General features: G+C 38.2%; 1 protein-coding gene across 3 annotated transcripts in view; it reads left to right on the forward strand.

Annotated features, from left to right (window-relative positions):
- Positions 1-6,215: 6,215 nt before the first annotated feature.
- Positions 6,216-21,852, forward strand: part of LOC127638004 (segment polarity protein dishevelled homolog DVL-2-like) — a 38,245-nt gene continuing 22,608 nt past the window's right edge. For all 3 annotated transcript variants that reach the window (XR_007969834.1, XM_052119363.1, XM_052119367.1), the window contains exon 1: positions 6,216-6,645. Coding sequence is in view for 2 of the 3 variants with exons in the window: in XM_052119363.1 (XP_051975323.1) it covers positions 6,485-6,645 (161 nt within the window). In the remaining variant the exon portion in view is untranslated. The remainder of the gene's footprint in view (positions 6,646-21,852) is intronic.

The following is a 21,852-nucleotide window of genomic DNA, read 5'->3' on the forward strand; positions in this document are numbered from 1 at the left end:
TCAATCACCACATTGAATTGAATAAACATGTTTGCACTGTTTAATATTTTATATCATCTCAGGACATCTCCCTGTGTCCTCCAGATGAGCCTTCTGCCTCACAAGACACTGGATTTGCACAGGGCGCAGCCACTGAGGATGACATTGAGTCCCTTAAAAGAAAATAGCTCAAATTGCAAATTAAGTTGCTGGAAATTCAAAATGAATATTACTCACTAAAAATTAGAATTAAGAATACTCAATGATTGTACATATGCTTTGTGTAATAAAATTGTGTAAGGAAAAATGAGTTTGTTGTTACTTATTGTCTAAGTTTGCTTACCCAAAATGTGAGTTAGCAAAGCAGTCCCTGAATGATGCTCTCCCCGAAATGCTTTGTAATGTGTGTTCGGTGGTTTTGTCATCATTCTCATCATAATCATGATCACTGTCATCATCACCATGATCGTCATTTTCATCGTCGTCGTCATCATCATCATCATCATCAAGCAATGGGAGGTTACGAGCTTTGCAAATATTGTGCAAAATGCCACAAGCCATAATAATGCGACAAGCACGCTCAGGTGAATGTCGAATCTCTCCATGAAGGACATGGAATCTTCTTTTCAGCTGTCCAATTCCTCTCTCCACCACGGCTCTTGTTACTTTGTGTGCTCTTCATGATGCAAAAACAATAAAAGAACATAGGTCAGATAAGTCAAGAATGCACTCATTGAACAAAATTGGTATCTTGTCTACAGTTCAGTCCAGTGCAGTACCTGTTATAATTGAGCTGCTGTTCTCCTTGAGGTCTTCTGTAAGGGGTGAGAAGCCAGTGTTTTTAAGGGTAACCTGACTCTCCCAGCAGATGACATCCAGGGCGAACATAATTTTGTTCGAATAACCCAGTGAGGCCACTCTGGGAAAGAACCCGAGCATCATGTGTTGACTCTGGCCATTTTGGCACAAGATCGAGGATCTTGTAATTGGCATCAAATACGACTTGAACATTGATGCTGTGGAATCCTTTTCGATTGATGTATGTCTCCTCATTTATACTTGGAGCAATGATGCGTACATGGGTGCCATCGATGGTTCCAACAACTCAAAGGAAACCTGCAATCCTTATAAAATCTGCTTGCTTTTGCCGTATAGTTTGAAGGTCAGTTGGGAAGTCAATGAACTGCCTTACTATGTCTGGTGTGGTTAGTGCAGCAACAGTGGTATTTAAGACCCTGCTAACTGTGGACTGTGATGGCCATAAGTCATCACTGGTGCATTGCTGCATTTTTCCAGTCGCCAAGAAATGCAGAGTCATTATAACTTTCATTTCTGCAGTTAAGGCATTGTTTCTTACAGTGGGAGAAGTTATTGAATTTCTGACTAGGTCAGTAACAAAAATAATACCCTGACGATCAAGCCTGTATCGTTTGATCAACTCTCTGTCATCATATAATTCCAACACATTCTTACGTTGTTGGAAACTGCACGGCCTCCTCCTCTCTGCTGCCATCTTGTTACTCCTAACTGGTTAGGAGACCTCTCCAGCTCTCTTAAATAATTTAGGAGCTGAGACCTAGTCTTAACACTTAGGAACCTTTATGAATCACACTTATTCTTAAGAATAAGAGTAAAATGACATCATTCTTAGAATTGTGACAAACTTGAGACAAAAGATTTACTCTGAGCGGCTTTATACATACGGCCCCTGATCTTTTCATAGAACACTTCTGCATTTGTTACATAAAATAAGACCTTAAAGTAAGGTCACAAATAAGCATAATTTAGAGGTAATGTGGTAGAAATAATATATATATGATAAGAATATGAATATAAAAGTCTATTGCATAGCACATAAAAAGAAAAGTCACATATCAAATGAAAGCTCTCATTCTCAGAAATGTGACTATACAGTATTTTGTTGCCCTAATACCACAGCTCGAATGATTTTCAAAAGAATCACAAAGTGAAATTTGATTTCTTTACTACAAATACAAATGTCTTTTTTATGTGCCGATCACTTCTGCTGTAAGCCCCAAATAGTTACAAACTTCATATCTTCTCTTACCTTAGAGCCCTTTTAACTAGTCTGTGAGTTTGCTATTTTGAATAATCCAAAGATTTGCAGCATTCAAATGACATCTAGATTGGGCTTCTAGTCCACTCAGAGGCCAATATATTCAGTGAAATAATGGGGGTGGTGCATGAACTGAAAATTAGACTGAATGTCTATAGACAACTGCATGTGGAGCTGAAATGTAGGTGGGAGCGCCACCTACATTTCAGATTTGTATATTGTGGTGAAAGTGATGGAGAAAAATATATATTTTTCTTAGTACGCAGCCATCTAGTGGAATGAAATAAGAGCTTTAGCTGGGAGATAGAGTGAACAGAACAAGAAATACATGCTTACAAAGATAGGACAACAAATGTAGCCTACATATCACTTTCTATTCATCATAAGATTATAATCATATATAATAATAATTATGAATAATTAGTCCTTTTATTTTAATTTTAGGGATTTTTCTGAAAAATTATATAAATTATTTGCAATTAGTCCACAGTATGTGTGAATGGTCAGCTTTTAAATGTAAGTGCAAGAAATTGCAGGCGGCAGTCCAAAAATGCACTGAAGTTGAAGAGGTTAATTAGGAACAACTGGGTAAAGCGACTGAATAAAAATGTACGTAACTACGCATGCGCACTCCTTCAGTTTCTGCCACGATGGTGACAGACAGTAACATTATAGGGATTGTGGTTTTATTAAGTATCTACGTTACAGGCGCCATTCGTACTTTAAAAGATGGACCGATGATTGGGCCAGATGGCAGACGGTATAAAACTTATTTTCTCCCGAAAGACGATCTCACAGATGAGCCGCGGAGCAGAGCTGCACCTGTCCAGGTGCGATGCACTGAGCGGAGCATGATTGTGATTATCCGTGCTGACCTGCACTCGAACGGGCGTCAGGTCACTGCCAAAGAGCTGCACCTCGGCCGGTCAACCGAGAGCTGCGGAGCGACTCCGTACAGTGACACTGAACATGTGATTGAAGCTGATTTACACCTCTGTGGCTCTGAGTCATCCATCCATCCATCCATCCATCGGCAGTAAGCTATTTATTTTGCGGTATTTAGTATTACGAAGTTAGTGTTTCATTTCAAATTTTGCCAAAAAGTAAGGTCATTGACTTTTCTGCCATAACAGACACCATCTCAAAGGGTTTTAAATCTTGGGTTCCAGAGAAGTGGTTATTCTTTTGTAATCTAAAATGCATCCGTTGAACAGAATTGAATTGCACATAAGCACTTTGCAAAATACTTTTTAAAATGATATCAGATGTTTTATTCATGTCACACTGATGATTGTGATGACAAACATGAAACTCTACTGTTTAATAATGGAATTCCTGTCCCCTATGCTATAGTTGTCTTATTGACTCTAAAATGCCCGCCTCCAGTGCCCATTTCATGCCCCGAAAATAAAACCATGTGCTTCAGATGCAGATGGATGCTTTCCGTTTCTACAAAGACCACAGATCTGAGTCCTTCATAAACAAAAGCATTTTGTTCTGAAGTATGGTAGGACTGTTTTTATGGCTCAAGACATGCTGGTATTTTGGTAAGGCCATTACATACTCTTGTTTAATTTTTACAACATAGATCTATATTACATGCCATCTGAAGATTGCTGATCTGGAAGTGAATATCATGAACAATGCCTGTACCTATTCAGGACAAAGGTATGAGTGTTGTTGTTGATTCTAATGCCAAAACGGATGTGTGTGTGTGTGTGTGTGTGTGTGTGTGTGTGTGTGTGTGTGTGTGTGTGTGTGTGTGTGTGTATCTCTTTGTTTTGGATGACCGCAAAATATTTAATCACTACTATATTAATTGACATCTATATGTTTTTGCTATGTTTAAGAATAAAAAAGTTATTTTTGCTTTTTTTAAACAAAAGGAAGGACAAGTCGAAATGAATGTTTGTTGTAATCAACATTAAGCCACTAATGCTGTCGATTGATCTCAACTTGTATTGAACCCGGAATATTCCTTTTTAAAATTTATTTTGGAATTTCTCCCCTGTTCCAAAAACAGCCAAGTGATGTTATTTTTGTATTTTTTTTTAATTACTATTAATAATTGACATGCAGGAAAAAACAAAATCATTACCTGTCAGATATCATTGAAATAGGTGCCATGAAATATCACATCTCTCTCTGTAATGGCCCCTGGCTTGGTAAAGAGCGAAGGGAAAAAAAGGGGCATGGCTAATTTAACGGCTTGTCTGGTGAAAGCTCCAGTATGGCTAAAATCTCTCCCAGCACCTTTAAGGGATTCCATCAGTTTCATTGTTGACTTATTGCTTTCTGAAGGTGGCTTAGTGTGGACGGTATGGACGATGTTTGCGAATGCTGTGAGTCTACTTGTGATGTCATCAGCCAGAAACAAATGAGCAAATGGAGCAGACTGCCAAAGAGGTCCATCCATAGAGGTAAGCTTTTAGGACACAGCCTGACAAAGAAATGTCAGTATCCAGTGTTTTACACTTACCTGAAACAGTGAGTATATTTGTCTGTATGTTCAATAACGGTTAACACCTTTTTAACCGAAAACAGTACAGTTATAACTTTATTTTTTGTTTTTAAAAGAAAGAAATGAAAACCTTTATCTTCCCTGAAGTATTGACAATAGAATTATGCAATTTTGGGGGGGATTTTATGCAATTTGCATCTTAATTGTCTGTACAATTCTCAATTACACCATTCATTTGCATATGTACGCTAGCAGATTTATGTAAACTTCAGTAAAAAACCTACACTTCTAGAAGTTGAAACATTATATGAGAATGTCATATTGGGGGACAAATTGCTGACATCTTATGGGAAAAAATATTTTACATGACTTGAAAATAGTTTCAACATAAAAATAATAACCAGTAGATGGCTGCAGAGACTGTGTGGTCTGATTGCCTGTTTTGAGGCCAGACAGAATCCGCTACCTTTTTTTTTTTTTTTTTTTTTTTGGCATTTTCTTTGCAGATTCTGGGGGAAAATCTGTGGAATTATGTAACAGTAAAATGTGTTAAATGGAGCTAAGAGTATTATACTCTCATTGATATCTAAAAGCATCATGAAACTTGCCAAAATATTTATTAAACAAACATGCCAGGGGTGGGTGCATCTTTTATGAATGACAGATTTCACCATTTTTCTGCACACGCAGATTCTGTCTGGGCCTTTTAATGATATTTTAGATTTTCTAATTTTAGATTTGGATTATATTATGCAGTTGGATATATATTTAGACACATGAAACTATTATTTGTCAAAGTTTAGCATTTTTTTTTAATTGTTTTGAAGTGTCAGTTATAAGTGTGTGTGTGTGTGTGTGTGTGTGTGTGTGTGTGTGTGTGTGTGTGTGTGTGTTTTGCTGTTATGTATGTTTTATAGTCCCACCTCTTCATTTCTGTGTGTTTATGTTCAGCATTGTGTCTGATTTATTGATTTTATTTGACAAATCTAAAAAAATTATTATAAAAAGCTTGTTTTAGGGTCTCTCCCATACATTTGCTATGGTCTGTTTTGAAGAAAATTTTCTTTTTGTATGTGCATATGGGGAGTCCAGGAAAAGTTGTGAAGTCTTATACCACTCAGATTGAGGAAACCATTTGTATACAAAACAAATCTGAAATCGGTCAAAAATGACCGGACAGCCCAGGAAGGTTAAGTGTGGTATGAAATATTCCAAATAAATATTTGGGGCAGTTGGGTCATTGGGGCAACTCATTAAACAAATAAACATTTCAGATAAATTTTTTTAGGGGCAATTTCTGCATCAGTAGTGTCACCAAACAGGTTTCCCAAACACTACACCATCTAACATTGGTCGATCAAACAGATAGTCCCGCCTCCCGGTTATCTGATTGGCTGCAGGCTGATTATTATTTGTTATTATTAGTTTTTTTTTTTGCTGTTTACAAATCTTGACGCTGTCAATGTCCGTCAATTATTAGGGACATTTTTGTGTTGTGACTTAAAAAATCGCTTACAGTAGCTTTAAGTGTGCCTCAAGTGTGCAAATACTTTTCGGGGCCACTGCATTCAGCTTGTTCTCAGCTTAACGGTGTTGGGGCGTTTGCATTGAGTGTTTCAGCTCTCACCGGGGGGAAGGAAGGGGCTTCACGCTCCTGCTAAACGTCATAACGCCGCGTTGGCTTCCTCTCCTCCCCCAACCGCACTGTATGAGCGAGCGCTCGCTGGAAAAGTTTGGGAACACTGTGAATGTATGAATCCATGGGGGATTTAACAACAACAAAAGGAGAACAACAGGAATACAGTTTATGCTGCGGTTAGTGCAATCGTTTTCATCGAACGTTAAAAAATGACCGTAAAGGACACTGAAAGATCGTTTGTGCCCTAGAATCTAGTTTGTGTCATCCACTAATCCGCCTGGAAAGTTAGTTTAGTCGGAGCGAAGGAGAAAAAAAAACTGCCGAGGAAATGGCGGAAACCAAAATAATTTACCATATCGACGAGGAGGAGACGCCGTACCTGGTGAAGATCCCCATCTCCTCTGAGGAGATCACACTGTTGGACTTCAAACAAGTTCTTAATAAACCCAACTATAAGTTCTTCTTCAAGTCCATGGATCAGGACTTCGGGTGAGTTGCGGCAGTGAACGCGCATCCTTCACGGAAAACTTTCTGAATGGCTTTCCACAGCCTTCCAAATAGTACTGCGATGCACCGTAATGATAATTCCATGGTATTGTGATACATACTCTGGTACTGAATCGTTATTATATTCTCGTATCCATGGCATTTGCATGGTACTCCAGGGAACTGCAAATCATAGCATGGTATTACCATGGCACCATGCCCAGAAAGCCATGGAATTACCTTCTCTACTGAATTATTATCATAATCACAGTACTCCAAAGAATACCATGGTACATGTGCAAAACAACATAGTATTACCATGGCAGCACCACACACACACAACACAGCATCACCACCTACTGTATGTGTAGGCTATATATATGTATATTATATATACATAAATATACACATATATAACACTCCATCCAAAAACATGGCATTTCCTTGGTACTTTTTGTTAGTGCATGGACCGACACACTGCACCAATGGAATGAGTGCAGAGATTTCATTTGAAAGCAGTTTCTCTTACTGTCACATTTAATATAAAGCCACTATTCTAAGGCCAAACAAAGAGTGTAACTAAGATGTGCATGGCTAGATTAGGAAAATACCCCTGTATGTTTACTGAAATGAGCAGGCGAGTAGATTTAGGACTCTAGTTAATGTGCTTGAGTGGAATGTGGCTTTAGAGCAGCTGTTGACTAAATCAACACACACCAATGATGCTACAAATGTTGCCATCAGTTTCCCCTCAATCTACAGGGACAACAGGAGCAACGCTTGCAATGTTTAACAATATTTACCCCACAGCGGTAAAATGATAGATACATCTATCTATGGTATAAAATGGATGGATGGTACAAAAACAACCATAGTGGCGTGTGATTCTCACAAAACCCGTCATGAAAATGTCTTGGCCTGTTGTACTTCAAAGTCAAAAGAAAGTAAGAAACAAATGTGAAATGATACTTTGAATATCGAAAATGAAGCCTATATTTTTGGCCATTAAGATGTTTTACATTGTTACCTCGGGAGCACTTTATTTGACAGTATGTGTACTTTCAGGATTCTTACAGTGTAATTACCCAAGAAAGTACGGAGTAATATTAGGTAACTACATGCACTATATATGGGTTAAGGTTGGGTTTAGGTTTAGTACTGTAGTTGTTGTAATTATATAGTAGGTAAATGTAGAACAGTACTGTAAAATAAAGTGCTTCAGTGACCTCTTTTCTAATGAGAGTTACGCACATTTAATCCCTTATTCTAATTACCACAATGTGAAAAAAATATGTATTATTTAAATGTTAAAGTATTTATGCATCATTGTAGTACATTTGATACTGCATTTTATTAAAAAAAATATATAAAGAATATATATATATATATATATACCTTAGTAGTGATTAACCATATACTAATATATAGCATTTGTACAATATCATCTTTTTTACTGTAATACAGATATAACTACTGTTATGTAATGAGAATAATTATTTAAACTTTCACTGAGCACTTTACAAACTTTACTAACCAACAAAAAAAAAAACTTTTACAGCATTTTTTTTAATCTTGGTTAATCAATTTCAAAATATCCTAACACATTTTTAAAATTAATAGTTTTTACATAAGTTGATGAATATGAAATAACATTAAATAACAATGAACAATTGCATTTTTATTAACTAACATTAACAAAGATTTATAAATGCGATTAAAAAAAGATGTTGTTCATCATTTGTCCATGATATCCAAGGGCGTTTAAGCAGGCATACACAATCAACAGCCTTTGGTACAACATACATCGCAATAAATGCAGAATTTATTGCAGCAGTTTCTAAACTATAAACTGTTTACACAATTAAGACAGGATGCACAATAATGGCTAAACAATATTATGTCTTGCACACTAACATAAAGTCAGAAAGTATTACCAATTTTGCACGTTTAATGAAGTAACTTGGAGTACAATGTAAATATGGTGCGTGAATATGGAAAGATCAGTTACTTACAAAAAAGTTTTGACATGTATCTTGGTGGTACATACACTGTAAATACAATGTTACATGAATTTCATTATAATTGTAGCTAGATAACAAATTACATGGCATTTCCTTCTGATCCCGTCAGTGTACCTTAGTACCACCACACTACTTTTTGTAAGGGTATCATGGAATATATGAAACTACCATGGTATCACCACCTGAGACCATCAATACTTGTTTGTAAGGGTGTTGTGTAGGAGCAGAACGGATATTAGGACATTTGAAACACCATTTTTCCAAGTCAAGCCTGTGAGATCCTGGGAGTCTTATTATATGTCCATTGTGTTTGTGGGTCTTGTGCCAAACTGGGCGTCTCCTCTCAGCAGCTGCGTCTCCTTTATATGCCACTTCTCCCGTAGACTGCTTGTAGTAGATGCATGTGTTCTCTGTTCCTCACAGAGTAATCTGATTTAGCCATTTAAGCTCGGAATTCTTTCTGCCTTCTCCATTATTGTGACTGTAGCCGTAATGTGCAGAGTGCTGACAGTCATTAGTTAGCCATCTCACACGCTGTACGTGCAGTACATTGTTTCCCTCCAGCATCTGAGCTCTGTCTGACTTCGTGCCGCTCTCACTAAACGTCGTCAGAAGCCGTGTTTACAACGTACAGGACAACAGTCAGTTGTTAGGGGATCAATAACTCCACAGCAGCCTCGATATGTAAATAAAGAACATGTGTTGAGTTGCATTGTTAATTTACTCCCGCACGCTACATTTACATCATGGAACGTTTTCTGTTGTAAAGTTGCGATTGGACATTGTCAATTAAGTTGTCTGTCTGTACTAATTCATTTTAAAGACCGTTACACAAGGCTGGACCGTTAAGTTGTTTTACACAATATGACATTGATCAGTTTATTGGTTCAACTTATGCACCTTTGTTTTCATAAATCTTGTTAGATTGAACCCTGATTATTTCTTGACGTTAGTGAGTGGCGGATTTGGGGATGTGAATCATGAGAAATGTAATGATTAAAGTTATGATTTCCTTATGTCTTAATGGTTCCATTAATGATTCTTTAAGTTGGCTACTTTAAAAGATGAAATATTTGGACATAGGAAATGCAGTTCCTAGTGGATTTGCTGTCCCCAGCAGCCTGTTACCAGATGAAGTTATTTCATATTTTATTTTTTATAGAATGCCGCAAATGGTGTTTATGCAGCTTTTTAAAAAATTCGATATTTTATACATATTTACATTTTAATAAAAGACCAGCAATTGCAACACAAATCTTCAAGTACACATTGTCATATCAACATCCATCCTGTAGGCTAATAACTCTGATTTAAGTCTCACAAGCTTAAAGTACACATACAGTGACAGTTCTTGATTTATTTCGAGTGACACAATGAAATGAAGGACTTGCGGTTCTGCAAGTTTTTTTATTCACTAGAAAGAATCAGCTGATGTAAAAGTCATTAACTTGTGAGGAAGTAATGTATGCTTTTGATTCAATAGAATCGACTCCGAGTCATTTGTTTGGGAATTGTATTGGTCTGGTCAAGCTGTATGTTTCGTGCTGCATATTCGCTGTAGATCCAAAGAGCCAACTCGTAAGAGTCGTTTGTTTAGGACTACACTGGTCATGCTGTATGTTTCACACTACAGAGGCACTGTAGATTCAAAAGAGCTGACTCATAATAAGAGTCGTTCATTTGGGAATCAGACTACACAGGTTGTTCTGTGTGTTTCGTGCAGCTGGTTCAGGAGCACTATTCCAGTGCTGCTGAATGGTAGTGCAGGAAATGCTGTTTTTTTAGCACAGTGTTGCATCTGCATCAATGGAACAATACACGTCCGAGAAACGTTATTGAACCATTCAGTTCCAGTATTTAAAAATACAAATAAAATCAGTTCTCAACCCTTCAAAGGTTAGTTTTATATAGCAATTGTCTGATATGAGGTTTCTAATGGCCAGTGCTGAGAGCAGGGTGGTGAATTATGCTGATATAATACAAGATAAACATGGAAAATAAGATGTACTACACAACATTGCTGAATTTAAATAAGCATTTATTTTAGCTAATAACTACTCATTCCGTTAAAAAATACTGAAAAATGTAAACTGTTGACTAACCATTGATAAGGCTGTCGGTAGATGTTGGAATTAATCTTCGGTGAAATGACTGTCTGTTAATAGGCCAATCAGTCTTAGTCATCATATACATTAGGGCTGGGTGATATGGCCAAACAATAACACATATAACTTGTTTGTTTAAAAGTAAACTCCAGAGGGTGAGCTACGTTTGAAAGTACACTCCATTTAGGATTTTATCCTACTTAAATTGTGACCTCTTTTTGATTAAATTTAGCCAATTTCATTATCTTTAGTGGACGTTTGGCTCTACTGAATTACTTTCTTGTGACGCTCCACAATCATGAAAAAACGTTTAAGTAAATACTAAAACAGCAATGGTGTTAATGTCGGTGTTGTTGTTTTGTTCAGTTGATGGCTGTATTACATTGTCAGTTCTGTTTTGTTCGGTGCTTAAAAAAAAAGCCATATCGCCCAGCCCACATATACTTTCACAAACCGTAGCCTCATTCTCTGCGATGGTGGAGATGGGGTTCCATTCTTCCCATTAGACCATCCATGGTTCTTGTTCATATAATATCATCGTAACATCACATTTTACCTAATAACTGTCACAGTTAACCTAGTTTCCATCCACTTTTCATGCTGTTTTGTTATCGGCAAAGTGAAAATGCGTACAAAAATGTTTGTAAATGTTGCCGTCTTCTGCCTATTTCCATTAAAAAAAAACACATAAGTTTTGGTTTATCGCAAAAACAATCTGCCCTCAAGCTGTTTCCAAAAAGAAATGTGTGATTATTGCTAATTGTGTAGCTTTTGCCTCCCAGATGTCCCTAAATTGTTTCCTCTGAAGTTTTGGTAAAATGGGGAGAGTATTGAGAATTGCAATCAAAAGGGAGCAGTTGCCCTTCTGATGGGACTGTAATATTGGTGCTGATGTTGCACCTATCTCAGGTTGCCACCGGTTCTGATCCGAAAGCGAATCATCATGGCCCTGTTCAAGTTGGCAACCTGCACCAAATAGTGGTGAAACTTTTGGTCTTAGTAAAAGAACCATCCATCCATGTGTATATTTTACATATGAGACATTCCTGATATTCAACAGGCTATTTTGAATCATCATTTAATCTAAAGCATCACCATCACAACTGCATTATGTCCCGCTTATTTCTCCAGCAACTTTTAACGACCAACTGAACTTGATTGTCATCAAACATTTATTTTAGCATCATAATGCAATTTAGATTTTCTGAAGAAGCTCAGCAAATGTGATCCAAGGTTAAGAGGGTTAGATTTTAAATATTTAAAATGTTCAAAGGCTAGTTTTCTGAAAGTGAACTCTGCATTGGAAAAATACTTCTGATAGTCTTGAAAAAAGTGCACAATATTCTGATTGTCATTTGTGTTATTTTGAATGGTGTGGAAAAGCAACTTTAATAAATTAATGGATGTCTAAAGCAATTAGATTAATCACAAATCATGGCCGTTCATTTGTTCTCCGTGCACTTGTCTGACAGGTGCATGAGAGAAGTTTGCGTTGGCACTCCTGGAAGGGTCGTGACGCAGATGTTTTTGTAGCATCGAATCTGTGCAGATATGCCGTTAAGACTATTCCATAACAGTGCGAGTAATGCTTCACGTACAATAAATTGGCTTTCAAGGATGTATACCTTGTCATCATGTTTATCACAGGCTAACAATTGTGGTAAATTCTGTCTTGTGACACTATTTTTGCGTTAATGCCAATTTTTTCAACAAAAAGTGTTTCCAAACCAGTTTTTCTTTCGATTTTAATGTATCGACATAGTTTATGCGCTAGAGTTACATGGAAAAATATTATGTCGACAATTTAGCGATAATTTGCATTTCCATCAGCTATATCAGTAAACTTTTGGATTTATCCTGTTTATCCTGATCTATCGATCCTAATGGAAATTTAAAAGAAGCCCAAATCTTTCTGCTGAATGGGGTCAATATCAAGATACATGAACGTTTGGATGCAACATGTCAATTTCTTGTGTGATCACAATTGCTACACCATTTAAAGGTGTTATGTTTCGAAAGCTCTCGTGTCGAATTGCTTTAATTGACTGTCCATGGGTATGTAGAAAAACGTAGGGGCATAGACCGCTGCACACATGATGTGTTTAGGGCTACAGCTTCATGCTGTTGACTGGGATAAAAAGAAATGGGGCATAGTCATTCATCACTCTCTTCTCTCTCTATCTCACTCTCTCTTACAGACACCTTATTGAGATCAGGACTCTGTGGTGTGCCCTAACCAAGCCTGTTTTATGTATTACATTTGTCCCATAAGACACCCAGCACATTGCAAAAAACATGGCAGTAAATTTACTTCCTTCCCAGAACCACAGTAGTTTAAGTTCATTCAAAATTAACTTACCAAGTCAACATGTTTTTCAGCATTTACGTCCTGCATAGTTATGCTAATAAAAACAGCATCACGTGTGCCCTTAAATGAGACAAACACCGATTTGGTAAACACTGTTACTTGGCTCCATGGATCCTACTGTTGTAGCTCCCAGTGGGGTCCTTAACCTTAGTTGCCTTGATAATTTCCACATGTGCTGGTCGCTCTCAAAAATGTGAGTAATTTATTATTTGGCGAAGAAAGCTTGTTAAGAGGAAAAACCATGAGCCAAGTTCCAAGGCCTGCTATACATTGTATTATTTCATTAGGGATGCATCAGCTGTACTGAAGGCAAAAATGTTGTTATAGTTTGTCATTTTGTCAACACAAAAACTAAATGAACCTCATTTACTGTCTTAATACATGATACTCGGCTTATTATGTATGGTGAAATTGGACTGGAATCACCAACAAGTGACATGACAGACCACTAAGGGTCAGAATCTGCTAGAGCTTGTCTATACAATATTTCGATATTTGGGTCTGAAATCAGAATACAATAATATAGTGATCTTTGTGTTTCGTTTATTGTGATTCAAAACTGAAATCATGCAATCTTTTACATGTTTCTCAATCATCTTCATTGGTGCTTTGCCCACCCACTTTCCTTTTCCAGAAGTATTTTTTCAATTCAGTTTTTATTACATTGGGATTTCATAAAATTCTTCATTAAAAAGTAAAAAAGAAAAAGAAAACATGAACCAGATCAACTAGCTGCGAGGTGAATCAAAACATTACACACTTTGATTTGAAGCAAAGACATATTTGAAAATTGGTTGAAAAGAATAAGCTACAAGATTGTATACTTTTATGAAGCATTGTGAATTGCAAAATGTAATAAAAAATAATTGATTTTAAGTTGTTGATTATAAGTACAGAAACAATGGATTTTAAATGTATGGCAAAATGTTCAGATATAACAAAAACATGAGTAGTGTGAGAGTTTTGTCTATTTCATCATTCACGGTGTGTCATGAGAGTGGGCGGTTGCTGCAGAGTTCTTTTGGCCCACTTTGTTTGCTGTGATTACCTGATTGGTGGATCTTTCTCTGTAGGCTCATGGGTTGTGTAGTCCTTCACTTGGAATTCTGCCATTAAAACCAATTGTTTACAAAAATGTAAAAGTTGAAATGACATAGACTGATGGCTTCAAAAGGAGTACTTACCATCGATTAACAACATAGGAGGTCTTTGTTTGTCTGTCTTAAAAGGTTTATAAGTTATGGCTAATAATCTACTCCCATGACGAAAATGAATGGAGATGTTACTCCCAGAAACAAACTGTTGTTGCACTCTATATGCCTTAGATGGTCTGTGAATAGTCCATGGAATAGTCTGTGATGGTCTGAGGCTGGAACTAGTTCCTCAAGTTTCCTAAAGCAGTGAAAACAAGTTCATATTGTATTCTCTCATTAACAGTAAAATTCTTCAGAAACCAGACGTGGCTTTTGTAAGATGCATTCCCAGGCAGTTTTTGTTGTGTATGTTTATTTGTTTTGAGCATAAAGCACCTTTCCAAGTGTATGCTTGAGTACATGAGTGATTCTTTATCTTAAATCTCATGCAGGCAGAGACAGGCCTCAGGACTCTACTACCATGAGAGAAAGAGGGATGGAGAGATATTATTGTTCTCTCCATATTCTCTAGCCTAAATAAAGAGCACAGGGTCAGAAATGTCTTCATGTGAAAATATTATACATTTGCTAAGGGTTTCATTCTTGGGAAAGATTGTCTGGCTTGAAATTCCTGTTTATTGTTTCCAGTGTATTGTACCATTTAGAATCAAAAGAGTGGCAATTCTGAAAACAGTACATCTACAGTACGACTATTGACATTCTCATTAAAAATTGCTTGCCAGTATTACAGCTATCCTGCTGGACTTGGCAAACTAGTTATGATTTATGCAGTATGCACACATTTTGCATGACTTGCTAAATAAAAAAATATATATTTCAGCCTATTTTTAAGATTTATGCATTTAAATGTCTTTGTTATTAACATTATTTATTCTTATGTGAAATATGGAATAAACAAAACATACTCTCATTATATCCCCCTTCCCAACACCACCCTGTCCCTCAACAAATATCCCTGTGGTCAAAGCCTAAATTGCACAAATATAAACAAATAAAATATTTGAGAAAATATAAAAATCAACAAAAAAAGAGAAAAAAAAGAATTCCACAAAGAATAGAATTTACAATTACAACCACAATTCTGTTTCTCTCCTCGTGGTCCAGTGAGGCCAAATACCTGTTCCATTTCTTACCATACATTACGTGTCTAATCTACCAAGCTGTTTATATTACATCTTTTCAAATTCCGCCACCCAGCCCAATTCGGTGAACCATTCTTGCAATGAAGGAGCGGAGCGCCAGCTGACTTCCATCCTCAAAGAATTATCTGTCTGCCAATCATTACACTAGTTAATCCTGCTTTTAATATATTTGTCACCTACTTTAATGTCCGCCCCCTCACCCAATATACAGTTGAAGTCAGAAGTTTACATAAATCTTAGCCAAATACATTTAAACTCAGTTTTTCACAATTCCTAACATTTATTTGTAGAAAACATTCCCTGTTTTAGGTCAGTTATGATCACTATTTTAAGAATGTGAAATGTCAGAATAATAGTAGAGAATTATTTATTTCAGCTTTTATTTCTTTCATCACATTCCCAGTGGGTCAGAAGTTTACATACACTTTGTTAGTATTTGTTAGCATTGCCTTTAAATTCTTTAACATCCACAATCTTCTCACAATAAGTTTCTGGAATTTTGGCCCATTCCTCCAGACAGAACTGGTTTAAATGAGTCAGGTTTGTAGGCCTTCTTGCTCTCTCATGCTTTTTCAGTTCTGCCCACAAATTGAAGTCAGCACTTTGAATACCTTGACTTTGCTGTCCTTAAGCCATTTTGCCACAACTTGGAGGTGTGCTTGTCGATATAGGACTCGTTTTACTGTGGATATAGATACTTGTCTACCTGTTTCCTCCACTAAATTTGCACTTTTCGCACCAAAATATGTTGATCTCTAGGAGACAGAATGCATCTCCTTCCTGAGCGGTATTATGGCTGTGTGGTCCCATGGTATTTATACTTTCATACTGTTGTTTGTACAGATGAATGTGCTACCTTCAGGCATTTGGAAATTGCTCCCAAGGATGAACCAGGCTTGTGGAAGTCCACAATTTATTTTCTGAGGTCTTAGCTGATTTCTTTAGATTTTCCCATGATGTCAAGCAAAGAGGCACTGCATTTGAAGGTAAACCTTAAAACACATGAGGTAAAAAGCAAGGCTTTTACCTCAACAAGCCCCAAGTCTTTTTGATAATTTGTCAATTTAGGAGGTTCTAATGGCTCTATTAAGTTACTAGTATCGCTATCGGTAGACATGGATATGGAACTATAAAGATCTAAATAGAATTCTTTAATGGCTTTATTATTATCTGTGGCAGAAGTTAATATATTGTCTCAGAAGACTTCACAGAAGGAATGGTTGGAAAAAACTCTCTCTTTTTTATGTATCTGGCATGAAGTCGTCCTGCCTTGTCCCCAGACTCAAAATCTGTTTGTCTTGCCCTGAATAAGCGAAACTCTTAACTTCGGTGACAAAATAGTTTTGCACCTATATATTTTAGCTGTGTCAACTCTCTAAGACCATTGATTGACATTCGGCAATTATTTCTTACACTCCTTGAATCCGTCCCATTTTGTTTGTGTAGATCTAGCAAAGTCCGTAAAAACCATAAAGTTGTGGTCCTCCCTGCACAACTTGCCTTTATTCCTCGCTGCTCGTAGAACAAATTCTCTGACTGAAAACTCTGTGGGTGTGCTTAATTTCAAGCTGATGACCCACAGTGTCGATCAAATTCTGAATAAGCCCATCCCAAAACCTCACCATAACTTGACCTTCTTTTCCCTCGGAAATTCCAATGAAAAGCACATTATTACGTGTGTTTTGATTTTCCATATCCTCTAGTTTTTCCCACACCAATCCACATTGGCTTTGGTGGACAGCAGGTTAGCCTGCAACTCTCTTTCAGCCGACTCCAGAGACTCCAATCGCTTCTCAACCTTGTCTATTCTTGTGATCAAAGTGGAAAGTTTCACCTCCATAGACGTGATCGCCCAACGTATTTACGCGAGGCCCTCCATGTCGGTCAAGATTTTTGTAAAATTTTCGAGATTGCATGACCTATGTCATGAGGCTCGCTGTCATTATCAGCTGGACCCCTGCCATCTTGATCCTGCGAGGTGTCCGTCGTGTGAGAATATAAGTGCTTTTTAATGTCCCCACTGGCCAACAATTTAAAATGTTTCAACATCCTGCACTCTCAGTACAGTTTAACATACAAAACTATTACGGTTCTCACTGGTTAATATTGCTTAAAAGGGGAATTAACAAAGGATAATAAGCGAAGTTAAGCGAAACTCGCCTTCAAGCAATCACCCATTACATAGCGTCACGTGACTCCCCATCTGCATTTCAAAAATTTAAAAAAGTGTCTCTCCCCTTTTCTCCCCAATTTGGAATGCCCAATTCCCAATGCGCTCCAAGTCCTCGTGGTAGCATAATGACTCGCCTCAATCCGGGTGGTGGAGGACAAATCTCAGTTGCCTCCACGTCCGAGACATCAATCCGAGCATTTTATCACGTGTTACAGCGGAGACACAGTGCGTGTGGAGGCATCACGCTATTCTCTGCAGCATCCATGCACAATCCACCACGGGCCCCACCGAGAGCAACAACTACACATCATAGCGACCACGAGGAGGTAACCCCTTGTGACTCTACCCTCCCTAGCAACCGTGTCAATTTGGTTGCTTAGGAGACCTGGCTGGAGTCACTCAGCACACCCTGGATTAAAACTCACAACTCCAGGTGTTGTAGTTAGCGTCTTTACTCGCTAAACTACCCAGACTCCCCGCATTTTAATTTCAATTTCATTAACTTCAATTGAATAGTCTTTAACTAAAATTGAATTAAAATGTGAATAAATTGGGGCGTGGCTTGGCCGCAATGGAGTAAGCTGTGTTCGACATGTGCTCCCGTTAAGCCTCTATTTCAACCAAAAATGTAAAGTGTAATACTTCTCATACAACAGTAAACTATTACTAAACCCGGATAGTGGAACAATCCACGGCGGTGTCCGGATGGACACGAGGCTGAAGAAATTTAAGTATACTGGATCCTCCAAAACAAGGCCCAAGACCTCCTCGGACCAGAGTACTGTCAAGAGCCCAGCTAAAGTGACCCCGCCCTCACCTAACTCAGGAGAGATGGACGTTGAAGGCTTGAAATCAGAAATCCTTCTTTCTTTGAAAGCGGACATCTCAACGGTGATAAAGTCAGAGCTGAAAAATGCCCTCGCTGATGACTTCGAAATGCTCAAGAACGAGCTGAAGGCGGTGAAAACGGAGATAATAAACAACACCGCGGCGCTGAAGTCCGAGATCGACCAGGTGAAAGTTAACATCAAAGAGGTTGAGGGGGGGCTATCAGCATGGTCAGATGAAGTGGCTACTTTACAAAAAACTGTGAGTGAGATGAAGGCAGAAATGGCAGAACTGAAAACGAAGTGTGAGGATATGGAAGGGCGGATGAGGAGATGTAACATAAGAATCATTGGAGTACCCGAAATTCCCGACTCCAGCACTACAACCTCTGTATCAAAGTTGCTAACTGAGGTGCTAGGGTTGGATAAAGAGCCGTTGATCGACCGCTCGCACCGGAGCCTAGGACCAAAGAAGTCGGGCGGAAAACCTCGCGCCATCGTTGCTAAGCTTCATTATTACCAAGATTGTGTCCAGATACTGCGACGCGCTCGCATTCGGGGTCCGCTCCGTTTCAACGGGGAACCAATTATCATCTTCCCGGACTATACGGCAACTGTGGCTAAAGCTCGGGCTGCATTCACAGAGGTGAGGAAGCTGCTTCGCGACCGACAGGGAGTCCGGTACGGGATTCTGTTTCCAGCGCGTTTTCGGGTCACGTACAGAGGGGAGGACAGGGAGTTCACTGACCCGGACAAAGCTATGACCTATGTCAAGAACAATATTCTCAAAACCGCGGAGGCCGCAGAATGTACATGAGACTGATTATTTCAACTGAACATAAAACCTCTGTCGACCTACGGGTATGGTGAACATGTGTATTTCATTGTGCCAGTTGACATCAGGTACGAATTCATAGCATAATGTTTACATTTTCTACATACTATAACTGTTCCACTTTCTTATTGGTCAGGATGACCAGCTTGAACAGTGTGCATACAGGCTGACATACTATTTCATGTTCAGCCTTGTGTTACTACTAGTATTGGTTTGCTGTTTTTTTTACTTAAAGGATTTCCCGAGTTAAAATGAAAGAACCGCCGTTTCAGTTCCTGATTATTATTATTATGGGTTAATTGGGTTAGCAATAGTTGGCTATTTTTAAGAGTCATTACACTTGATACAATGTTATTTAAGGAAGCCAATGCTGTATAGTCTTGATACTCAGCATGATTAATACATTCTCTCCCAAGAATTATAACTTTACACTTTACTAATCCTTATTTTCTTTCTGTTGGAGGCTCGACGGGAGCCCGAGTGCTTGGCTTTTTAGTTCCCAACCACAAACACTTAATGTGTGGATTTTTTTCTGAGGGTTGTTATTATCACCTTGTTCATGTGGGTGATAGGGGGTGGGTAACTTCTGGACCTATCTACGATCCGATACTACTCTGTCAGACTTTTATTTTATTTTTATTTATGTTTGTTTTTGTTTTTGGGTTTCATATATGGTGCTCACCTCTCTGTATACACAATATGGCCAATATAAATAATACAAGAGGTTATGATGGTTGCCCTGCTAACTTCATAAGTTGGAATGTTAAATCACTTAATCATCCAGTGAAATTTAAAAAAGTATTCTCACACCTAAAACAGCTCAGTGCAGATATTGTATTCTTACAAGAGACCCATATACGTTCTTGTGACAGTTTCCGCCTGGTCAGGGGATGGGCTGGTCAGGTGTATCAATCCAATTTCTGCTCAAAGGCTAGGGGTGTCGCTATTATGATAAGCAAAAACGTACAGTTCACGCCATCTCATGTGCAAACTGACTCTACAGGGCGATATGTCTTTGTGGTAGGGAAATTATACTCGCTCCCAGTTATTTTAGCCTGTGTCTATGCCCCGAACTGGGATGACTCTACATTCTTCACCAATTTTTTTTCTCACCTACCAGACTTGACATCACATCATCTTATACTTGGCGGTGACATTAACTGTGTACTTTCTCCTCTTTTAGATAGGAGCGTTTCTAAGAGGGCATCCCTGACAAAGTCAGCTTACTCTATTCAGCTCTTCCTGAAGACCTTTGGTGTAGCAGATGTGTTGCGGTTTCGTAACCCCACCTCTAGGGCGTACTCTTACTTTTCCCCGGTACATAAGACGTATTCACGTATTGATTATTTTTTCCTGGATAAAAGAATTCTGCATCTCACGAAAGAATGTGATTACGGGGCTATGGTCATCTCGGATCATGGTCCCTTAATCATGAAAATGTACATTCCTAATACACAGTCTACATATCGTTCATGGCGGTTCAACCCTCTACTTCTGTCAGAAGATGAGTTTACTAAGTTCATATCGTCTGAAATTAAAATGTTTCTCGACATCAATCAAAGCCCAGGGATGTCGCCATCTACTGTTTGGGAGTCGCTAAAGGCATATCTAAGGGGTCAAATTATTTCATATTGTGCAAATAAAAAAAGGGCGAGGGGAGTTAGACAGGCTGCATAGCCATTTCCCATCAGCAGATGTAGTTAAGAAGCGCTTGTCATTACAGACAGAGTTTGATCTCCTGTCCACCCGACATGCCAAATACCTTATTTCCAAATCAAGACATGGTCATTATGAACATGGGGAAAAGTCCATCCGTGCACTTGCGCACCAGCTGCGCCAAAGAACTGCTAATCAAACCATTCCTGAAATTAACGATGAATGTGGTTTAAAATGCACTGACAATGAGAAGATTAATTCTTGTTTCAGAAAATTCTACCAGGTATTATATACTTCAGATGGGCCCACTAACCCTGCTGTCCTAGATGACTTTTTTAAATCCCTGAAAATGCCTTCTGTAGGTGTGGAATTCTCGGCTGAACTGGAAAAGGTTTTCTCAGTTAAGGAAATAGTGTCAGCAATCGGTGCCATGCAAAGTGGCAAATCTCCAGGGCCAGACGGCTTCTCAACTGAATATTTCAAAAAGTTTTCTGATCAGTTATCTCCTTTGTTATTGTTAGTATTTGAAGAATCTTTAGTCACCAATTCTTTGCCCCCAACCATGCGTCAAGCAGTCGTCTCTTTATTACTTAAAAAGGATAAAAATCCCCTTAATTGCAGTTCATACCGCCCTATTTCTTTGCTGAATACAGATGCAAAGATTCTTGCCAAGATTTTGGCGCGTCGCCTTGAAAATATTATCCCCTCTATTATTTCATCTGACCAGACAGGATTTATAAAAAATCGTTATTCATTTTTCAATATCAGGCGTCTATTTAATATCCTTTATTGTCCCACTCCGCCCGATCCTGGGAATATCGAGGTGATGCTGTCACTCGACGCTAAAAAAGCGTTTGATAGGGTGGAGTGGGACTATCTTTTCAAGACATTAGAAGCGTTTAATTTCGGCCCTAAATTCATCTCCTGGA

Source organism: Xyrauchen texanus, chromosome 4 (genome assembly GCF_025860055.1).
Source record: "Xyrauchen texanus isolate HMW12.3.18 chromosome 4, RBS_HiC_50CHRs, whole genome shotgun sequence".
In the NCBI taxonomy this organism is placed as follows: Eukaryota; Metazoa; Chordata; class Actinopteri; order Cypriniformes; family Catostomidae; genus Xyrauchen; species Xyrauchen texanus.